The sequence below is a fragment of the Calypte anna genome, chromosome W (genome assembly GCF_003957555.1).
Source record: "Calypte anna isolate BGI_N300 chromosome W, bCalAnn1_v1.p, whole genome shotgun sequence".
NCBI lineage: Eukaryota > Metazoa > Chordata > Aves > Apodiformes > Trochilidae > Calypte > Calypte anna.
Genome location: NC_044276.1, coordinates 3,783,320 through 3,803,873, shown reverse-complemented (window position 1 = coordinate 3,803,873; position 20,554 = coordinate 3,783,320). Strand labels below are relative to the sequence as shown.

The 20,554-nt window shown below is 45.5% G+C and overlaps 1 protein-coding gene across 1 annotated transcript; it reads right to left on the bottom strand.

Moving 5' to 3' along the window:
* Positions 1 to 304: 304 nt before the first annotated feature.
* Positions 305 to 9,089, bottom strand: LOC103533791 (ATP synthase subunit alpha, mitochondrial). The gene is made up of 12 exons (XM_030468383.1): positions 8,915 to 9,089; positions 7,748 to 7,826; positions 5,653 to 5,822; positions 4,677 to 4,850; positions 4,430 to 4,596; positions 4,138 to 4,286; positions 2,901 to 3,052; positions 2,546 to 2,770; positions 2,334 to 2,441; positions 1,677 to 1,821; positions 1,306 to 1,456; positions 305 to 507 (listed from the first exon to the last, which is right to left on the bottom strand). The coding sequence occupies exons 1-12, from the start codon at positions 8,972 to 8,974 to the stop codon at positions 426 to 428; spliced, it is 1,662 nt and encodes a 553-aa protein (XP_030324243.1). The 5' UTR covers positions 8,975 to 9,089; the 3' UTR covers positions 305 to 425.
* Between the last annotated feature and the right edge of the window lie 11,465 nt (positions 9,090 to 20,554).

The following is a 20,554-nucleotide window of genomic DNA, read 5'->3' as shown; positions in this document are numbered from 1 at the left end:
GACAGAACCAGAGTTAACTACAGAGATTGGTGACATTTGAATCTCCAGCAGTTATTACTGTAACAGATCACGTGTACCTGTCTTGAAACACAAGGAAAGTCAGTTCTGAAAGAAGCCATCTTCTGAAAGTTAAGTACCAGGAGGGATTAAACAGCAATTCCCAAAAGTTAAGATAGCCCCTGATTTTTCAGAGTTCCTTTAGAAAGTGTATGTCCAGGGGAGCTTAACTCTCTGGTTTTCACGGCACATGCTACTGAAGTAGCCATCCAGAAATGCAACACTTGAAAAAAAGAACATACAAGCCTTTTTACATGGAAACTTTTATTCTTGTTGAGATCTGTACATTCAAGTCACACATACTTTTAAATCTTTGATGGAACTGGAGCACAGGGATCACAACAGTCTATTTTAACAGCTTTAAGAGTTTATGCCTCAAAAGTAGCCAGAAAACTTGTGACTATTTCCTTCAATTTAGCTTCTGTCTGGTCAGAGATCTTCCCTTCTGTCCTGTTGAAAGAGTTTAAACTTCTGACACAGGAATACATATATGGTCAATCCCTAGCTAAGGCAAAAACTAAAACAAAAAAACCTCACACCCCAAAAATCCCCCAAAAAACAAATGAAAACACACCTCTACAATGAACCTCCCAATTTCTAAAATTAGCAGATGAATTGTCTCTACCTAATACATGAAGCTAAATCACTGAAACTAATACAACATCTCTCCTCAAAAAGTTAGCCCTGTGTAAGAACTAAGGTTTGTCAACAAATACTTTCAAAACCGTTGTATGTAGTTCCACAAGGTTCCATCTTCCATAGAGCTATGCCCAAGAGATTTAAGGCACATGATTTGACTCATGACAAGAAGCTTGGACCAGTTTATGGAGACAGGACTATGGAAATATTCAATCCTAAACAGTCTACTCAGCATCAGAGAAGCCACTGCACAGCACTTAATCCACGGTACTGTAAAAGATTAAAGCTTTAAAAAAAAAACAAAAACAAAACAAAACTATGGGAACTGATGAGATTAAGAGATTTCAATATCAGATTACAGAAGAGTTATGCAAGTAGGTTCATTTTAAGCATCAGCTGGATTTCCTAAGTAAAAAACAGAAACAGGAAGCTGAGCTCTGGACAGCAAAGCAAGGACAGTAGGAAGGCTGAACTTGAACCAACCTCCAGTTTTGGTACAGGCAGCTTAAGGCATGATGTTCTAGGATACAATAAATTAACAGTTCAGTGACTTATCTACAAATCCAACCGTCAAGCCACTACCCTTGGGATGAAGATAAATTATAATACCTGATTGTGGAGAGGAGGGCCTGGTGCTGGCTCAGTACATGAGCTAGGAAAGCACTCTCAAATTTAGTGATTTTGCTGGGCTCCAGCTTATCCAAGTGACCTCTTACACCAGCATAGATGACTGCAACCTGTTCCTCAATAGCCATGGGCACTGCAGAAAATAAAGCATTCATGCCACTGGTAACTCTTACATCAGAAGACCTCAGTACTGCAGTCCTTTGAAGATCAACTTCACACATACAACACTGTTCAATTAAGTCCGCATTTACTGTGTCCACAAAATGGACGAGGCAAATGCTGCCACAAAGACCAACCTTATTAGCTCAAAACACCTACAGGAAATGCAGGCTTATTACATCCAAGACACTCACCATATTGTCCTTGTTTGAGGAGCTCTGTCAGACGTACACCACGGTTTAGCAGCTGTTGTGTGGCAGCATCCAGATCAGATCCAAACTGAGCAAAGGCAGCTACTTCACGATACTGAGCCAATTCCAGCTTCATGGTACCTGCCACCTATAACAAAACACGGGTTAGACTGAATTTAATCACCTTTTAAATGTGTCTAGTAGTTTGTAGGTTATATTCAGCTGACAGTTGTCACAGATCAGCTTTGCCTTGCGTACCAGTCATGTTCATCTTAAGATTCTGACATAATTATATGCATTTCTAGAAATATCACCATCTGCTTGGCCTTTTAACAAAAACATGCTACTCCTTCTTAAAATGGTGACAGTTGATATTAAACCTTGCTCATTTCATATCTGGACTAAAAGCATGGGGTTAAAAAAGCATTCTTGATTTCCAGTTAGATCAGTACCCAGTTTAGCATACTGAAATTTAACAGTCCTACATCTTTATGCAAATACTATTTTCCTTTCTTCCCTTCATCTCTCAGCAGGCAACGGAAATAGAGATCCCTAAATTTTCTTAATTTATAATCTCATTCCCCTTCAGAGTGAAATGGGTTAGAAAGCCTACACACTAGTAATTTCTAGTAAGAGGAGAAGCAGCAGTTTCATGTTTACCTGCTTCATAGCCCTGGTCTGAGCAGCAGAACCTACACGGGACACAGACAAACCAACATTGATGGCTGGACGGATACCTTTGTAGAACAACTCAGTTTCCAAGAAAATCTGCAGGAGAAAATTGTTTTATTATCTTGGTCAGAAGCATAGAAGCCGCCTCAGAGATCTGCCAGTAAATTACACAGAAGTACTGGCATGTGAAGAAGTCCTACCTGTCCATCAGTGATGGAGATGACATTGGTTGGAATGTATGCAGACACATCACCAGCCTGAGTTTCAATGACAGGCAAGGCAGTCAGAGAGCCACCTCCAAAGGAATCATTCATTTTGGCTGCTCTCTCCAGCAGGCGAGAGTGCAGGTAGAACACATCACCTGGGTAGGCTTCACGACCAGGCGGACGACGCAGCAGGAGAGACATCTGACGATAGGCAACAGCCTGTGTGGTATAAAGAAAGCTTTCAGACTTCAGTAGTTCATTAAAAATTTTGAATTTCTAAACCTGAGGTGATCTTACAGTACAAACAGCAATGTTAGACTACAAGGCCTATAAAAAAATGTTTTCTGACCTGTTTGGATAAGTCATCATAGATGATTAACGCATGTTTTCCATTGTCTCTGAAGTATTCCCCCATGGAGCAGCCTGAATAGGGAGCCAGATACTGAAGGGGTGCTGCATCAGATGCTGTGGCAGACACCACAATAGTGTACTTCATAGCATCTGGAAAGAATTGGAGACATACACCACTATGAGTACATTACCTCATCGTGCCCATAATCAGCAAATACAATACCCACGTGAAGTAGTAGTTGCTGAAGCAAGCCCAAGCAGCATCACTATACCATTGGAGGAAAAACCACCATACTACATTAACACATTTATTGGCTCAACTAACTCAAGAAGTTTCAAGAGCAAGCTCACGGCAGCTAACATTTAACATTTTCAGGCTTCTTTCCCATTTAAAATGAAGTTTAAACTTTCACTAAGGCACACTTTGGATCTAAAAGTAACTCAGCCTGAAAGTTCATGGTTTCCTGACTGTTGCAAAGTGATACTACCCTTTGCTTCATAGTCCCAAACAAATTACTGTCCTTAAAATGTGGGTTTGTTTTTTTCCTGATAGGTATGACTCTGCTTGACCAGCAGACAAGGTAAGGTTCCTGATCTCTTGCAGGCTGTTACATATGCAGCCTTGATTAATGAGAGTCCATAAATACTTATAAGGTGTAGAGACACAAGATGAACCAGGTGCCTCGAGTTGCCAAAGAGTGGGTGTGAGTCCACCTGTGCCTGGTTAGGGCAGGCCCCGTATTACCAGGGGGCCAATAAAGGTGGGACACACACCCACAGAAAGAAGCTCACTCTTATGCGGAGCTCACTCTGTGTGAGGCAATGAAGAGGCCAGCAGCTCGTTGAGCCTCAGGAGCAAGAAAGGCTCTTCCCGCAACAATAAGGCCATAACTTGTCAGACCTGCCTGACTGCCAAGAGGAAACTCTCAACTCTACTGAAAAAAACCCCAACCAAACAAAAAACCACAACACACAAATAAACCATAGACTGAGAGCAATTCAGCAGTTTTGGGGCATCATACTAGTATTTTAGTGTGACATAGCAAGAAGGGTTGTGTTTTTTCCTCAGATACAAGAAAGATTTCTTGCCCACAAAAGTAAGTAGTTCACTCATTTAATAAGAAAAGAATTCTGTCTATATTCACAGCTAGGAAAGGTCAATAGTAGTATTCAGCATTATAGTCAGAACAGGATGTCACTAGTTGCCAGGCTCAGCCATCCTCAAAAATCTGTACCTGCATCAGTGAGCCTCTTCACCAGCTGAGCAACAGTAGATCTCTTCTGGCCAATTGCAACATAGATGCAGTACAGCTTCTTTTTCTCATCTGTTCCATCATTAAACCGTTTCTGGTTGATTATTGTGTCAATTGCAATGGAAGTTTTCCTGTGTAACAAAAGTTGGTAAATTAAGCTGCCCACACTTCTCCCAAACTACACAGTTCTGTGTTCAGCTTTATACAGTATACAGTTACACTGTATTTGTGTCTCTGTTTAAGGAAACATTTTTAGCTTGGGCATTTAACTTACCCAGTCTGCCTGTCACCAATGATCAGCTCACGCTGGCCACGACCAATGGGCACCAAGCTGTCCACAGCCTTAATACCAGTCTGCATAGGTTCACGCACAGAGATTCTGGGAATTATTCCAGGGGCCTTTAAACCAACTCTTCTACGCATCTTAGATGTAATAGGACCCTTAAAAGAAAGGAAACAACCTGTTGCAGTCTACATCACATAGACACAACCAGAGATAGCAAACATATAGTTACACTTGCCTTCCCATCAATTGGATTACCCAGGGCATCTACAACACGACCCAACAGCTCTTCCCCAACAGGAACGTCCACAATGGCACCAGTCCGCTTCACAACATCCCCTTCCTTGATCAGTCTGTCATTACCAAACACGACAACACCAACATTGTCGGGCTCCAAATTCAAAGACATACCCTAGAACCAAGATTACATTATCCTGAGAAAACCCATACCGACATTTATGAAAATTTTGAGTTTAATACCCATGTGATTATTCTACAGCATAGAATACGCAACAAACTACCTCAATCATATTTGTAACAATAGTCAGTGTTCTGCTTTTATGTACAACACATGTATGTTTTTCCATACAGGTTAGAGAATATGCCTAAGCCTTCAGCTTACTACATAATTATACTTGTGGCATTCTAGCATTCAGTTATTTATCTCTCTAGAAAGAGCAGAAAGGATAAGTAGGGTTCAAATACAAACATTTCTCTCTAGACTAGGAACTGGACAAGGGAAAAACACTTTTTTCTCTACCTAAGGCAAGTTAGGTCATTAAAAATACTTGAAGAGCTGTTGCAGTACTCTCAGAACAGTCAGACAGATTTTTAACTCTAGTCTACCCTTAGGATTATAAGGAGCTGGCGAACTGCACACTGTATTGGAGCAGAAAGGCTATTATTACACAGCAAACAAATACCAGCCTGAAACCAAAGAAAACAAAATGTAACACCAGATCAGTTCTTACATTTCCTAGAGGAAGACAAATAAAGCTTAAATTGTGGTCAAACATCAGACACTGATACTGAAAGCAAAGTGTTAGAATTTCAAAGAATATTTGGGTTTTGTAGTATTATTGCAACTAGTTATGTATAAAAGTCGCAATGAAGCTTGTAAAGGGTGCATATAGGTTCCTCCAAGCATAGTCTCATGTTCTCCTTAAAAGTCTTTGTATTTCTAGGCTAAACAAACTGCTTTAATGAAAGCTTACCTTCAGTCCAGAAGAGAATTCAACCATTTCTTCTGCTTGAACATTTCTTAGGCCATACACACGGGCAATACCATCACCAATTGAGAGCACACGGCCAGTCTCCTCAAGTTCAGCAGAGGTGTCAGCTCCCAAAATACGTTCCTCAAGAATAGAAGATACCTCAGCAGTACCTGGAAAGAGATGTTTCAAACCAGAATTAGCACATTAAGGCACAGTATGAATTGAGCAAGCTTGTCTTGAATTCACAAGTCAAGGTACTCTTTCTCAAATATGCCACAAGGTCTAGCAAGCAACACTCTTCCTTTCATAGGATGCACAAGATAAACAACAGCATCTGTATTCACAGTCAATAAAGCCAGCTTCAACTCATTATTATGCACCAATTTCAATCAAAATGTTGATGGTTGTTTAGATATCAATTTCCTTCATTATGTCCTACACTACTGGCAATCTCTGCCCCTAGAAAGCAAATAGCCTTAACTTAGAAAGAATAGACATGCCAGCTCCCCAGGCAGAGCACTTACTTAGAATGGAGACATCAAAAAACCCATTTATCTGATTTGCAATCCAAGATCCAAATACATTTCAGGAGCAAGACGTTAGATACAAAATATAAAAATGTGTTCTCCATCTTCATTAAATTTGTTTGGCAGAGTATCTCCAACAAATTTACATTTCCTCATCCAGGAAATGGTAAATAACTATGAAACTTATTTCCTAATAACACTTTTAATCATCCTAAACCACTTCAAAAAGTATAAACCACTCCTACACAGTGGTACTGGATACAGCTATCCAGTACCACTGTCTTCTCTAAATGCCAAGATGCTGGCAGCAAAAAAGTTATAAAATCATAGAATTTTCAGGGTTGGAAGGGACCTTTAAGATCATCTAGTTCCAACCGCCCTGCCATGGGCAGGGACACCTCCTACTAGATCAGGTTGCTCAGAGCCCCATCCAGCCTGGCTTTAAAAACTTCCAGGGATGGGGCTGCAACCACCTCATGGTGAAGAACTTCTTCCTAACATCTCATCTAAATCTACCCTCCTCTAGCTTGAATCCATTCCCCCTAGTCCTATCACTACCTGACATCCTAAAACGTCCCTCGGTAGCTTTCTTGTAGGCCACCTTCAGATACTGGAAAGCTACAGTAAGGTCTCCTTGGAGCCTTCTCCCCTCAAGACTGAATAACCCCAACTGTCTCAGTCTGTCTTCATAGAAGAGGTGCTCCATAGAATCATAGAATTGGCTGGGTTGGAAGGGACCTCAGAGATCATAGAGTCCAACCCTTGAACCACCGTTGCGGTTGCTAGACTATGGCACTGAGTGCCACATCCAGTCTCTTTTTAAATAGCTCCAGGGACGGAGAATCCACTACTTCCCTGGGCAGCCCATTCCAATGCCGGACCACTCTCTCCGTAAAGAAAATCTTTCTAATATCTAACCTAAATTTCCCCTGGCACAACTCCAGCCCTCTGATCATCCTCATGGCCCTTCTCTGGACACATTCCAGTACATCCATGTCCCTCCTGTAAAAGGGGCTCCAGAACTGGAGACAGTACTCCGGGGGGGGGGCTCATGAGAGCAGAGTAGAGGGGAAGAACCACTTCCCCCCACATGCTGATCACACTTCTCTTGATGTGGCCAAGGATATAGTTAGCTTTCTTGGCTTTCAGTGACATATATACACGTCCTTATACTCAAGGACGCAAGGTCAAACCCAGACAAGCCTGGCAAAATCACCTCTTCCTTCATACTTTTACAAACAAGACAAAAAACTAGAATTTGAGGCACGCTTTATAAAAATTCTGCAGAAGTTAAATACTGAATCAAATCCTCATGAAGCAGGTAAGCTGTATAAGCCAACTGATATGTGATAACTCCCTTAGTTTGGGCATAACTTGAATAGTTTTTAAAGTGAAGTGTACTGGATGCGACTGTGTAACAGATAGTTAACTTAAATACCATCAGTACATAAGTGTCCTCAAATATTTTGTCAACTGACACACAGCCCTCACACAATATTAAAATTCCTTTTTGGTTGATAGAACAAGTTCTTAAACTGCACTCATATGAAGACCTTTCTCAGACTCACCAGTTTTCTGAAAGCATATCTTGGAGGCATAGATGCTTCTTGTAGCAAGAAATGCTGCACCCAGGTTGTTCCTGGAAAACTAAAATAAGTAATTGTTTCAGTAAAAGTGAGATTTCCTCAATCATTCAAAAAAAAAAAACAAACCAAAACAAACAAACAAAAAAAACAAACAAAAAAACCCGCAACCAAAAAAAAACCATTAAGATGCAACACACTGAAATTTCTGATCATGATGATATATTTAACGTGTCACAGTTTTGAGTTGTGCTCCATTCACAAATTGTCGTTATGGAACCAAGTCCAGCATTACTAAGCAAGGACAGAAGGCAATGGAGATTGTTCTAAATTACTTGCTACATTTTTCTGCATTGCATTGATGACACCATCACAGCACCACAGCACTTCCCAAAGCAACACCTCCTCTTGTTTGCCACCTCTGTGCTGAACATCAAAAGCTTGGTGCATAAAGAAATCAGTGCATCCCTCATGGTTCTGCACAAGGGAGAAAAAAAGTCTATCTTCAAAGGGTTAGCCTTTATAAGAAAAAAATCTAACTGCAGAATTTCTGAAGCATGGCAAGGACACATTTTATTTTTAAATTGTTGTGACCATATAAAATTTGCGAGGATGAAAGCATTAAAGGATTATAATCATACATCCAAAACAAAGCTCTCAATGTAGTCCCATGCAGCGTTAATGCTATTTCTTTGAAAGCCTGAGCAGGCCTCTCATCCGTTCACCTGCACAAGGCACAGGGGGCGGATACGGGCCCTGACAGAATTTCACAGCCTCGCTCTCCCTAAAAACACGGGGGGGAAAAAACACCAACTAGCAAGCCTCGCAGCTCAAACCGTAACCCTGGCTGGGATCTAACAGCTTACAGACATTAACCTGTATCATAACAATAAAATACGCATATTCTGGGAAAGACGCACCTTCCCTAGACAAGCCACACACACACTTCCCAGGTGAGAGAACGTCCGCTTCTCTACAAGTGTCGGCCCCTGTTCCCACCTAGCTCTAAGATGGGCCCCTTACAAACACCTCGTCTCAGACTGCCGAGAGCGGAAGGCTGCGGCCCCTCAATGTCACCGCACGGCCTAAGATGGAGGCAGCACGCACCCATCCGTCCCCCCACTCGCCCCAGGGAAGAAAGACCGCGCTCACCAAGCTTGCCTGCCACGACAGGGAACGAACAAGGACGGCAGCCACCCGAGCAGAGTGCATGGCGACAGCTACGCCAGACAAAACTGAAGCAATCGGAAAGCAGGCACACGACCCGCACTCTAATCACAAAATGGCAGCACGGCGCGGCGCACCGCCCCCTTTGACGAAAAAGGCACGCCCCGGAATCGCTTTTCTCGCCACCAGCGTACCCCTCAGACGTCACGCCGCCTTCCCTAGCCCTGCGCATCTGGGAGATGACGGAATATATAGCTATATATAGTATAATTAAAAAGCCCAAACAAACAAACACCACCAAGCACCAAAACCAACCAACAGAAAAAATCCACCACGGAACGCAGCTACTAAAAAAATACCACATCGCGGCAGGTGCCCTTGAAATGGCCCTCGGCGGGCGGAATAGGCGGGGCTGGGGACATGAGGTGGGCAGGGGCTAAGGCAAGGGCAAGGGTTGGGGTGAGGTACAGGAGATCGGGGTGTGATGGGGTGAGGTACAGGAGGTCGGGGTGTGATGGACTGCAAAGTCCGACGTCTGGTAAATCAGCCACGAGGGAGACCTGTCCGAAGGCTAACAGCACATCACTTTCTTTGGTTTCCCAGCGGCGAAGCAGAAGTGTGCAAACCAAGTATAGCGCAGTTGAAGCCGACTCACAGGAGGAAAAGAGAAGAAGAGGAAGCAGAGGGAAACGAGAAGAAACGTCTCTCTGGTTCAGGGGCTGGGTGCAAGGAGGGCCGAGCTCGGGAGAAAAGCAGGCAAAGGTGACAGGAGCACAGACAGCACTGCAAACGCCTCTCACCAGTCTCTCAGCCAGTGCTCATTCTCCTTCCAATGTTGATCCTGGTGACCCTGCCTCTGCACTCCCCAAGATCAGAGACATGGGGGCTGGGTGGGGGAAGCATGGTGTACAATTAGGGCAACATCATAACACACGTTAAACAACATTCTGATGTTTCTTAATCATAGCAAAAGTACACTTCAAGAACAGCATTTGTCAAAGGGTGGCAGGTTGTTGGCCCAAGGTATCGAAAGTGCAGTTAGTTAGTATTGTTGCCACAGAGCGTGACCGCAGTGCCTCCACTCCGCTCCACCCTCAATGCAATTTCTCTTGGAGTTAGCACACTGAGTACCACTGATAGTGCCACATCTATGGTAGTCATGGTACACTGGCCACATTCCACTGGCTCCATATGCTGTACCTTTACTTAAAAAATTGAAAAAATGCAGTCTGGCTCATTTTTAGTAATTATTGTAATTACTCCACAGAATCTCATCAGAGCATAGTAGAGGGCGAGAATCATGTCCCTTGACCTGCTGGCTTTCCACGTGGTGGGTTTTATGTTTCTTGGTTTTGTTTTGGTGGTTGTTTTTTTCTTTTTTCTTTTTTCTTTTTTTTTTATTATCTTGTATATAGCTATATATTCCATCATGCATATATATTCACCACGCAGGTTCCAGCCCTGTGCAACAGGGGAAGGCACATCTGGGCGATGACGGATTCTGTGGAGTAATTACAAGTGTACTTTTGCTCATTATATCAAAAAAACCTACACCTCTGTCCCTGAAGTTATGCACCTCCAAGGTGCAACCACCCTTCACTAAGCCTGCGCTCTGAATTTTCTGTAGCCTATACCTTTAAATGTTAAGCAAAAGAACTTTGCACCCATCACAATAAAGATATGCTTGAGTAGAGTAATTCAAGATCCACCTGTCAGGTAAAATAGTATAAAAATAGCCACTGGGGGAAAGGATCTCAGGGAAGATACCATCTCAGGGAAGATACAATTGCAGGGACACCCCTGATCCCTGGGACCAGTCAACAGGCTGAGCCTCTCTTCCTCCTCATTGAGAGGCCTTTGGGTAAGATTCTAACACTCAAGCGCCCCCCTCCCTTTCTCTTCTCCTTAATTCTGTAGAGTGTCTTTAATAGTATAAATCTCTACACCTGCAGTTTTTGTCCAAGTTGGCCGTCTGGGAAATCTCCATAGCCTGGGTATTTTGCATGTGCTTCTTTTTGCAGACAGGAATCTATCACTGGCAATCCAAAGAACTTGTATACTGTTGCTTTAATAAATCACACTATTCATTAATCTGATGGTAAGAAACCTCATTTAGTGCAACTGAAATCCAGCACGTGTTCGCAATGATTTCCTTACTAGTGTGGTGTTAGTAGTGCATCCGGACCCTTGTTTTCCGGCCTACTAAAGATGAACTGGCTATCACTCAGAACCTGAGCCCAGCCGCCCTCAGCTCCTCTAATATCTGAGGGTCAGCTGGATTGCAAGGGGGTTTATTTTCTGCCAAATTTCTTTACTCTCGCTTTAACACAATAGACCCTCCCTGCAGTGCTGGGTCCGCTTCTGTGGTCCCCAACTCGGGTAGGACATGGAGCTGTTGGAGCCAATTCAGAGGAAACCATGGAGATGATCTAAGGGCTGGAACAGCTTTTCTCTGGATACACGCTGAGAGAGTTGGGGTTGTTTACCTGGAGAAGAGAAGGCTTAGAAGGGAAGCTGTGGAGGGTCTTTGGACAAGGGCCTGTAAGTGTATGGATGAGGGGGGAACAGTTTCAAACTGGAAGAGTGGAAATTTTGGTAAGAATTTCTTTAGTGTGAGGGTGGTAAGCCCCTGGCTCAGGTTGCCCAGAGAAGCCGTGGCTGCCTCATTCCTGGAAGTGTTCAAGGCTAAGTTGGATGGGACTTGGAGCAACCTGGTCTGGTGAGAGGTGTCCCTGCCCATGGCAGGGGGTTGGAACTAGAAGATCTTCAAGGTCTCTTCCAACCTGAACTAGTCTATGATTCTATGAAATATTTAAAAAAAAAAAAAAATTAAAGTAGTTTCAACATTTATTTTAAATTTATTTGGTTGCATTTTTTACCATCTCTAGTAAGACACTCCAAATATTCTTTTGATACTTAATTCTGTTTTGGGTACTTATAAGCAAAAAAAATGATTTGACAATTTCTAAGTGTATTTTTAAATTTTTTTAATTACATCTAGTACTGAATAGGTCTTACAGGTGTGGGAAAGATTTTGTATCTATTTGAGTTTTTAAATTACAGGGTCAGCAGTGAAACAATCTTAATCCTGGTCTGTGTGGTCTTGCATGCTGCAGGAAATCCTTCAGTTTGCAGTTGCTGTTAGTAACTTCAAGTGGCTTTAGAAACATTTTGTTGTTTTCCTATACACTCACATAATAAAAAAAATTCATACTAGGCTGAAAGGATTTCTTCTGCAAAATAATCCCACAATCAAGTAAGCAGATGCTTTACCAATAAACATGTTTAAAGTAAAACTTGCAGTTCCTTCTCTCTCCACTGAGTCAACATTAGAAGGACAGCTATGATGTAGTTGCCATCACGGAAACGTGGTGGGATGACTGTCACGACTGGAATGCTGCAATGGATGGCTATGAGCTCTTCAGAAAGGATAGGCAAGGAAGGAGAGGTGGTGGTGTGGCTCTCTATGTTAGTGTCCTGGTTTGGGCCAGGATAAAGGTGATTTTCTGTCTTGTACTTTTGCTTTTAGCTAAGTCTCTTGTAAGTAGTTGCACTTGCTGAAATTAACAGCAAGTTTCTCAGACAGTGTGTGCTTCTAGGATTGATAACACTTGATGTTTATAGTTACTGCTAGAGACTGGTATGCAGAGCCAAGGACACTGCTCAGCTCTGAGGAACATTTTACCCTCCAGGAGGATAAAGAGGTCCCACCTGCAGCCCTCCTTTAGGGAGGAACAGACAAGATAGATGCCAGAATTGACCAAACAGAGTATTCCATCCCATATATGTCATACTCAGTATAAATTTGAGGCATCACGAGGGCCAAGCCATGCTTCATGCTTCCAGCTTCTGGCTGCCTGCCCTTCTTGCCTTTCCTGCTTCCCTTCCTTCACCTGGCATCCTGGAAGGATTCCGTCCGTTCATCTGCCTGTTGTCCTGATCCGTGCCAGCCCATATCTGTGTGTTCCTGCCTCCAGTTCCCAACTGCTGCCGACTCCAGGAGTCCAGGCTGGACTTTCCCAGGGCTGCCCTGCAGCCTCGGTGGTGACGTGAGAGTTATTGGGGGGAGAGGGGGGAGGAACGTGGTATCCATTTTCCTGTATATTTGTATATATTTAGTAATTTTTTCCTATTTATCATTACTGTTTCATTAAAGTTGTGTAGTTTAGTTTCCAACCCATAAGTCTCTCTCCCTTATTCTCTCTCCTTTCTTTATCAGGGAGGAGAGACAGATTGATAGAGAGCGTCTGTTACTCGGTTTAATTGCCGGGCCAGTGTTAAACTGTGACAGTTAGGGAGTGTTTTGATTGTATAGAGCTTGATTCCAGGGATGATAAAGTTGAGTGTTTATGGGTAAGGATAAAGGGGAAGGTAAATAAGGATGATATTGTGCTGGGAGTCTGTTATAGACCACCCAACCAGGACAAGGAGACAGATGAAGTATTCTATAAATGGCTGGCTGAAGTCTCATGATCACCAGCCTTTATCCTGTCTGGGGACTTCAGCCTACTGGACATCTGCTGGAAATATAACACAGCAGAGAACAGGCAGGCTAGGAAGTTCCTCGAGTGTATGGAAGATAGCTTCCTACACAAGTGGTAGGTGAGCCTACCAGGGGAGGTACCTCGCTGGACCTCTTGTTCACAGAAAAGGACTAGTGGGAGATGTGGTGGTCAAAGGCTGTCTTGGGCTCAGTTATCATTAATTGGTTAAGTTTTCAATTCTTAGTGATGTAAGGAGTGTAAGGGGTTAGCAAAACCTCCACCTTTGACTTCCAGAGGGTGGACTTTGGCCTGTTCCGAACACTAGTTGAGAGAGTCCCTTAGGAGATAGTCCTGAAGGGCAAAGGGGTCCAGGAAGGCTGGGTGCTCTTCAAGAAGGAAATCTTAGGTCCAGGATCAGCCTGTCCCCATGTGTTGCAAGATTAATCATAGAATCATAGAATCATAGAATCATAGAATAGGCTGGGTTGGAAGGGACCTCAGAGATCATCGAGTCCAACCCTTGATCAACTACCGCCACAGTCACTAGACTATGGCACTGAGTGCCATATCGAGTCGCTTTTTAAATGTCTCCAGGGACGAAGAGTCCACCACCTCCCCAGGCAGCCCGTTCCAATGTCTGATCACCCTTTCCGTGAAAAAATTCTTTCTAATATCCAATCTGAACTTCCCCCGGCACAATTTAAGACCATGCCCTCTTGTCTTACTGAGAGTTGCCTGGGAAAAGAGACCAACCCCCGCCTGGCTCCATCTTCCTTTCAGGTAGTTGTAGAGAGCAATGAGGTCTCCCCTGAGCCTCCTCTTCTTCAGGCTGAACAGCCCCAGCTCCCTCAGCCTCTCCTCATAGGATCTGTGTTCGAGTCCCTTCACCAGCTTGGTTGCCCTCCTTTGGACCTGTTCGAGGACCTCAATATCCTTCTTGAACTGAGGGGCCCAGAACTGAACACAGTACTCAAGGTGTGGCCTTACCAGGGCTGAGTATAGGGGCAGAATCACCTCCTTGGACCTGCTGGTGACGCTGTTTCTGACACATGCCAGGATGCCATTGGCCTTCTTGGCCACCTGGGCACACTGCTGGCTCATGTTCAGCTTCCTGTCAATCCAGACTCCCAGGTCCCTTTCTGCCTGGCTGCTCTCCAACCACTCTGTCCCCAGCCTGTAGCGCTGCATGGGGTTGTTGTGGCCAAAGTGCAGGACCCGGCACTTGGCCGTGTTGAAGCTCATCCCATTGGAGTCAGCCCATCTCTCCAGTCTGTCCAGGTCCCTCTGCAGAGCCCTCCTGCCTTCCAGCTGATCAACACTTCTCCCCAGCTTGGTGTCATCAGCAAACTTGCTGATGATGGACTCAATCCCCTCATCCAAGTCATCAATGAAGATATTGAACAGGACTGGGCCCAGCACTGATCCCTGGGGGACACCACTGGTGACCGGCCGCCAACTGGAAGCAGCCCCATTCAGTACCACTCTCTGGGCCCGGCCCTCCAGCCAATTCTTAACCCAGTGCAGAGTACGCTTGTCCAAGCTGTGGGCAGCCAGCTTTCTCAGGAGGATGCTGTGGGAGACGGTGTCGAAGGCCTTGCTGAAGTCCAGATAGACCACATCCACAGCCTTCCCCTCATCCACCAGACGGGTCACCTGATCATAAAAGGAGATCAGGTTGGTCAGACAGGACCTGCCCTTCCTAAACCCGTGCTGGCTGGGTCTGATCCCCTGTCCATCCTGCAGGTGCTGTGTGATTGCCCCCAGGATGATCTGTTCCATAACCCTGCCAGGCACTGAGGTCAGGCTGACAGGCCTGTAGTTTCCCGGGTCTTCCTTCCGGCCCTTCTTGTGGATTGGCGTGACATTGGCCAACTTCCAGTCATCAGGGATGTCCCCAGTGAGCCAGGACTTCTGGTAGATGATAGAGAGAGGCTTGGCGAGCTCTTCTGCCAACTCTCTCATCACCCTTGGATGGAGTTCATCTGGTCCCATAGACTTGTGGGGATCCAAGCAGCTCAGTAGATCACTGACAGTTTCCTTCTGGATTGCAGGGGGGGTGTTTAGATTCTTGTCTCCTATAGGCTCCAGAAGCCAGCTGTCCTCAGGATAGCCCGTTTTACTGTTAAAAACTGAGGCAAAGAAGGTGTTAAATACCTCAGCCTTTTCTTCATCTTTGACAATTACATTCCCGTCCATGTCCATTAAAGAATGAATGTTTTCCTTGCCCCTCCTTTTGCCACTGATGTATCTGTAGAAGGACTTCTTGTTATCCTTCACAGAGGTGGCGAGATTTAGTTCAAGTCGTGCCTTTGTGTCTCTAATTTTTTTCCTACATAACTGTATTCCTGAATTCCTCTTGAGTAGATAACCCTTTTTTCCATAACCAGTAGGCCCTCTTCTTATTCCTAATTTCCTTCAAAGTCTCTCTGTTGAGCCAGAGTGGTCGTCTTCCCCGCCGGCTCGCCTTTCAGCACACCGGGACAGCCTGCTCCTGAGCTTTCAAAACTTGCTCTTTGAAGAATGTCCATCCCTCCTTGACCCCTTTGTTTTCAAGGGCTGTTTCCCAGGGTATGCTCTGGACTAGTCTTCTGAACAGGCCAAAATCTGCCCTCTGGAAGTCTAATGTAGAGGTTTTATTGACAACCCCCCTTGTATCCCTGATTATTGAGAACTCTATTATTTCGTGATCACTAAGTCCCAGATGCCCACCGACCACCACATCCCTCACCAGCCCCTCTCTGTTTGTAAAGAGTAGGTCAAGTGGGGCTCCATCCCTGGTAGGCTCATTAACCAGCTGAATCAGGAAATTATCCTCAATACACTCTAGGAATCTCCTAGACTGCCTCCTCTCTGCTGTGTGGAATTCCCAGCAGATGTCCGGCAGGTTAAAGTCACCCACGAGAATAAGGGACGACGATTTTGAAACATGTGCCAGCTGCTTGTAGAAGAGTTCATCACCCTCATCCTCCTGGTTGGGTGGTCTGTAACAGACTCCCATCACAGTATCAGCCTTGTTGGCCTTCCCTCTGATTCTGACCCACAGGCACTCCACCTTATTATCACCTACTTCAATTTCTATGGAGTCAAGAGACTCTCTAACATACAGGGCTACCCCTCCACCTCTCCTACCCTGTCTGTCCTTTCTGAAGAGCCTGTAACCACCCATTGCAGCACTCCAGTCATGGGAGTCATCCCACCACGTTTCCGTGATAGCGACTACATCATATCTTTCCTGCTGCACGGTGGCTTCCAGCTCCTCCTGTTTGTTGCCCATGCTGCGTGCATTGGTGTACATGCACTTCAGTTGGGCTGCTGGTTTGTCCCTTAACTTGCGCTGTCCACCCTTGGGCTCCTTTCCGGAGAACCTTGTTTCAACCCCTTCCCCCTTCGAACCTAGTTTAAAGCCCTCCTTATTAGACCCGCCAGCTTGTGGGCTAGAGTCCTTTTTCCCCTGTTAGATAGTTGCAGTCCACCTGGTATGCTGAAATTCATCCCATAGTCAAAAAACCCAAAGTTCTTCCGGTGGCACCAATCCCTTAGCCACCTATTGATGAGATATGTTTTCCTGCTCCTCTCCTCATTCATCTGCTCTACTGCAGGAACTGAGGTGAACACCACCTGTGCTCCTGATCCACCAACTAATCGACCCAGGGCCTTGAAGTCCTTTTTAATCGCCCTGGTACTTCTTCCATTGATGTCGTCACTGCCAGCCTGGACTACCAGCAGTGGGTAATAATCTGAGGGTCGAATTAGTTGAGGGAGTTTCTTAGTAAAATCCCTCACCCGGGCGCCAGGAAAGCAGCAGACCTCTCTGTGGGATGGGTCAGGTCGACATATAGGGCCCTCAGTTCCCCTCAGAAGGGAGTCACCAACTACGACTACCCTTCTTCTTTTCTTTGTGGGTGAAGTTTTAATCTGACTGCTAGACAGGGGGCGAACGGGAGACCTTCTGGACAGATCGTCCTCTTGTCTGTCCTCTTGTCTGTCCTCCTCTTGATTCTCTGGGTCTAGGGCCTCATATCTGTTCTCTGTGGGCACCTGGGGGGATGGTGGGGGTTGGGGGAGAATTCTTTTGCCTTTCCGGTGGGGGACCTGTTTCCATTCTCCCCTATCCACCTGGTCTGCATCGGCTGCCTGATAGGAGGAGGGGCAGGGCTTCACCGTCTCCTGTTGCATTTCTATTGCAGTCGAAAGGGTGTGACTCCACCAGTCAATTTCCCTTTCGGTGTCCCTAATACTTCTCAGTCTCTCCACCTCCTCCTTAAGCTCTACCACCATGCTCAGCAAGTCATTGACCTGCTCACATCTCACACAGAGCTTATTTTCACTGTCCGCCGGTGCTAAGACGAGGCTTAAACATTCTGCACAGCCAGAGACTTGAACAGCTACGTCCATTTTTTTGTTCCTCTTAAGGGATGCCGTCTGTATGGACACACCCTTCTTGTCGACAGCAACAGTTTTTGCTTTTTTGGAAACCATCGTTATCTGTGCCCTCCTGCTCGCTCTGCCTCGCTGACTGCTGCTTCAATTTCCTGTTTGCCTGCTCCTGTTCGCCGCGCTCCCAGCAGGCGCTTTAAATCCCTCGTGCTCCGGGTCGGTGCCGCCCCCTTACAGCTGATTGGTCTCCGTTGAAACCCTCCAACAGCAAGGTCAGTGCAGCACGTTGCCGGTAGCTCTTTGAATCCTCCGGTCGCTTCAGGCGCTTTAAATCCCTCGTGCTCCGGGTCGGTGCTGCCGAATGGGGAAAGGCATGGGTTTATGAAAGGGAGGTCTTGCTTAACCAACCTGGTCTCTTTCTATGACCATGTGACCTGCCTTCTGGATGAAGGGAAGGATGTGGATGTTGTCTACCTGGACTTCGGTAAGGCCTTTGACACTGCCTCCCACAGCATTCTCTTGGAGAAGATTGCTAATCATGGCATAGACAAGTGTAGTCTTTACTGTGTAAAAAACTGGCTGGATGGCTGTGACCAGAGAGTTGTGATTAATGGGGTCAAATCTAGTTGGCGGCCTGTCACCAGTGGTGTCCCTCAGGGCTCAGTGTTGGGGCCAGTCTTGTTTAATATCTTTATCAATTATCTGGATGAGGGGATTGAGTGCACCCTCAGTGAGTTTGCAGATGACACTAAATTGGGTGGGAGTGTTGATCTGCCTGAGGGTAGGAAGGCTCTACAGAGGGATCTGGACCGGCTGTATCAATGTGCCAAGGCCAATTGTCTAAGTTTCAATAAGGCCAAGTGCCAGGTCCTTCATTTGGTTCACAACAATCCCAGGCAACGCTACAGGCTTGGGGAGGAGTGGCTGGAAAGCTGTCCAGCAGAAAAGGACCTGGGGGTGCTGGTCAACAACTGGCTGAATATGAGCCAGTAGTGTGCTCAGGTGTCCAAGAAGGCCAACAGCATCCTGGCTTGTATCAGGAATAGCACGGCCAGCAGGAGTAGGGAAGTGATCGTGCCTCTGTACTCAGCACTGGTGAGGCCGTACCTTGAATTCTGGGTTCAGTTTTGGGCCCCTCACTACAAGAAGGACATTGGGGTGCTGGAACGTGTCCAGAGGAGAGCTACCAAGCTGGTGAGGGGCCTAGAGAACAAGTCGTACAAGGAGCAGCTGAGGGAACTGTGCATGTTCAGTTTGGAGAAGAGGAGGCTGAGAGGAGACCTCATTGCCCTCTACAACTACCTGAAAGGAGGTTGTAGGGAGGTGGGTGTTGGACTCTTCTCCCAAGTGAATAATGAAAGGACTAGAGGAAATGGCCTGAAGTTGCACCAGGGGATGTTTAGAGTAGATATTAGGAAGAATTTCTTTACTGAGAGAGTGGTCAGGTGCTGGAACAGCCTGCCCAGGGAGGTGGTGGAGTCAACATCCCTGGAGGTATTTAAGAAACGTGTAGATGTGGCACTTTGGAACATGCTCTAGTGGCTGAGATTGTAGGGGTTTTGGTTTTGCTTGTTGTGTGTGTATGGTTGAACTCAGTGATCTTAGAGGTCATTTCAAACCATTACTATTCTGTGATTCTGTGGGTCCCATCTACAGCACTGCCTCCATCTGCCTTGAAGTCATTCAGCATTACACCATCCTTCCTGAACCATGTAATCTTTGGTAAAAAAAACCAAACAACTCCAAAACTAATCTAATAAATGTTTCCTGTAGCCCCTTGTTAAAGATACATTTATTGGCTTGTAAAAACCTCATTTGTGATTTCGGATGCTTGATGGCCCACAGCCCAGCTTGGAAAATGGGCATTGTTTAAATGTTACTCAGAAGGTCAAGTTTATATTCCTTCTACAGACGATGCTTAGTCATTTGCCTGTGGACACCACTGTCAGGTGAATGAGGATGAGCTCTTGAAAAGACAATCTCTCAGTCTGGAGCTGGAGGGAAACTTAGTTTGAGGCTGGTTGCAAGATGGGAGCAGAGAGAGAGGAGCTCTGCTCCCCCTGCCAAGAGCTGGGTGAGGGAAGCCAGCCAAGAAACCCTTATAAGTCAAAGTGCTCTCACAACCAGCTTTTACTTTGGCAGGGGAGTGTGGCTCAGGGTCACTCCTGTATCTGCTCCAGCACTGAGCTAATTTCTTCCCATTGTCTTTGGGGAAGCACATGTGCTGCAGAGGAGAGGTGGTGGCAGTGGTGGTGATGGTCCCCTGGAAGCTCAGGTGTGGGGCTATACCACTGGGACCCTCTACAGCTGAAGGAGCCTCCACTACTCCCTTCCCTGGTGATCCCGTCTAGAGATGTCCCACCAAGACTACTATTTCTCAACCACATTTTTTGTGGTGGAATTCTTATTGCTTCCTTGTGGAGCTAACTAATGCTGAAATGATTTCATTATTGGCAGAGGTGGTCGAAGGGTGATAAAACAGAGCCAAAGGAGCCTAGAAGAGGCACCGGGCTGTACTTCCTATATTCCTGGAGCCAGCACCACCTTTTGCCGTTCCTAATAGCCATTGCTACCTAATCTTTCAGCCCATGTTCCTGAAAATTCAGAATGAGTCCCCTGGCATTTCTCCTAATCTGACATTTAAAAATCCCAGGCAATAAAGTTTTCACCACTTCCCTTAGGGAGACAATTTTCCAGCCTATGGTTCTCCATTCAAAAGCTTTCCACCCTGATTCTCAGCTTAAATATGCCCTTTCTTAATTTC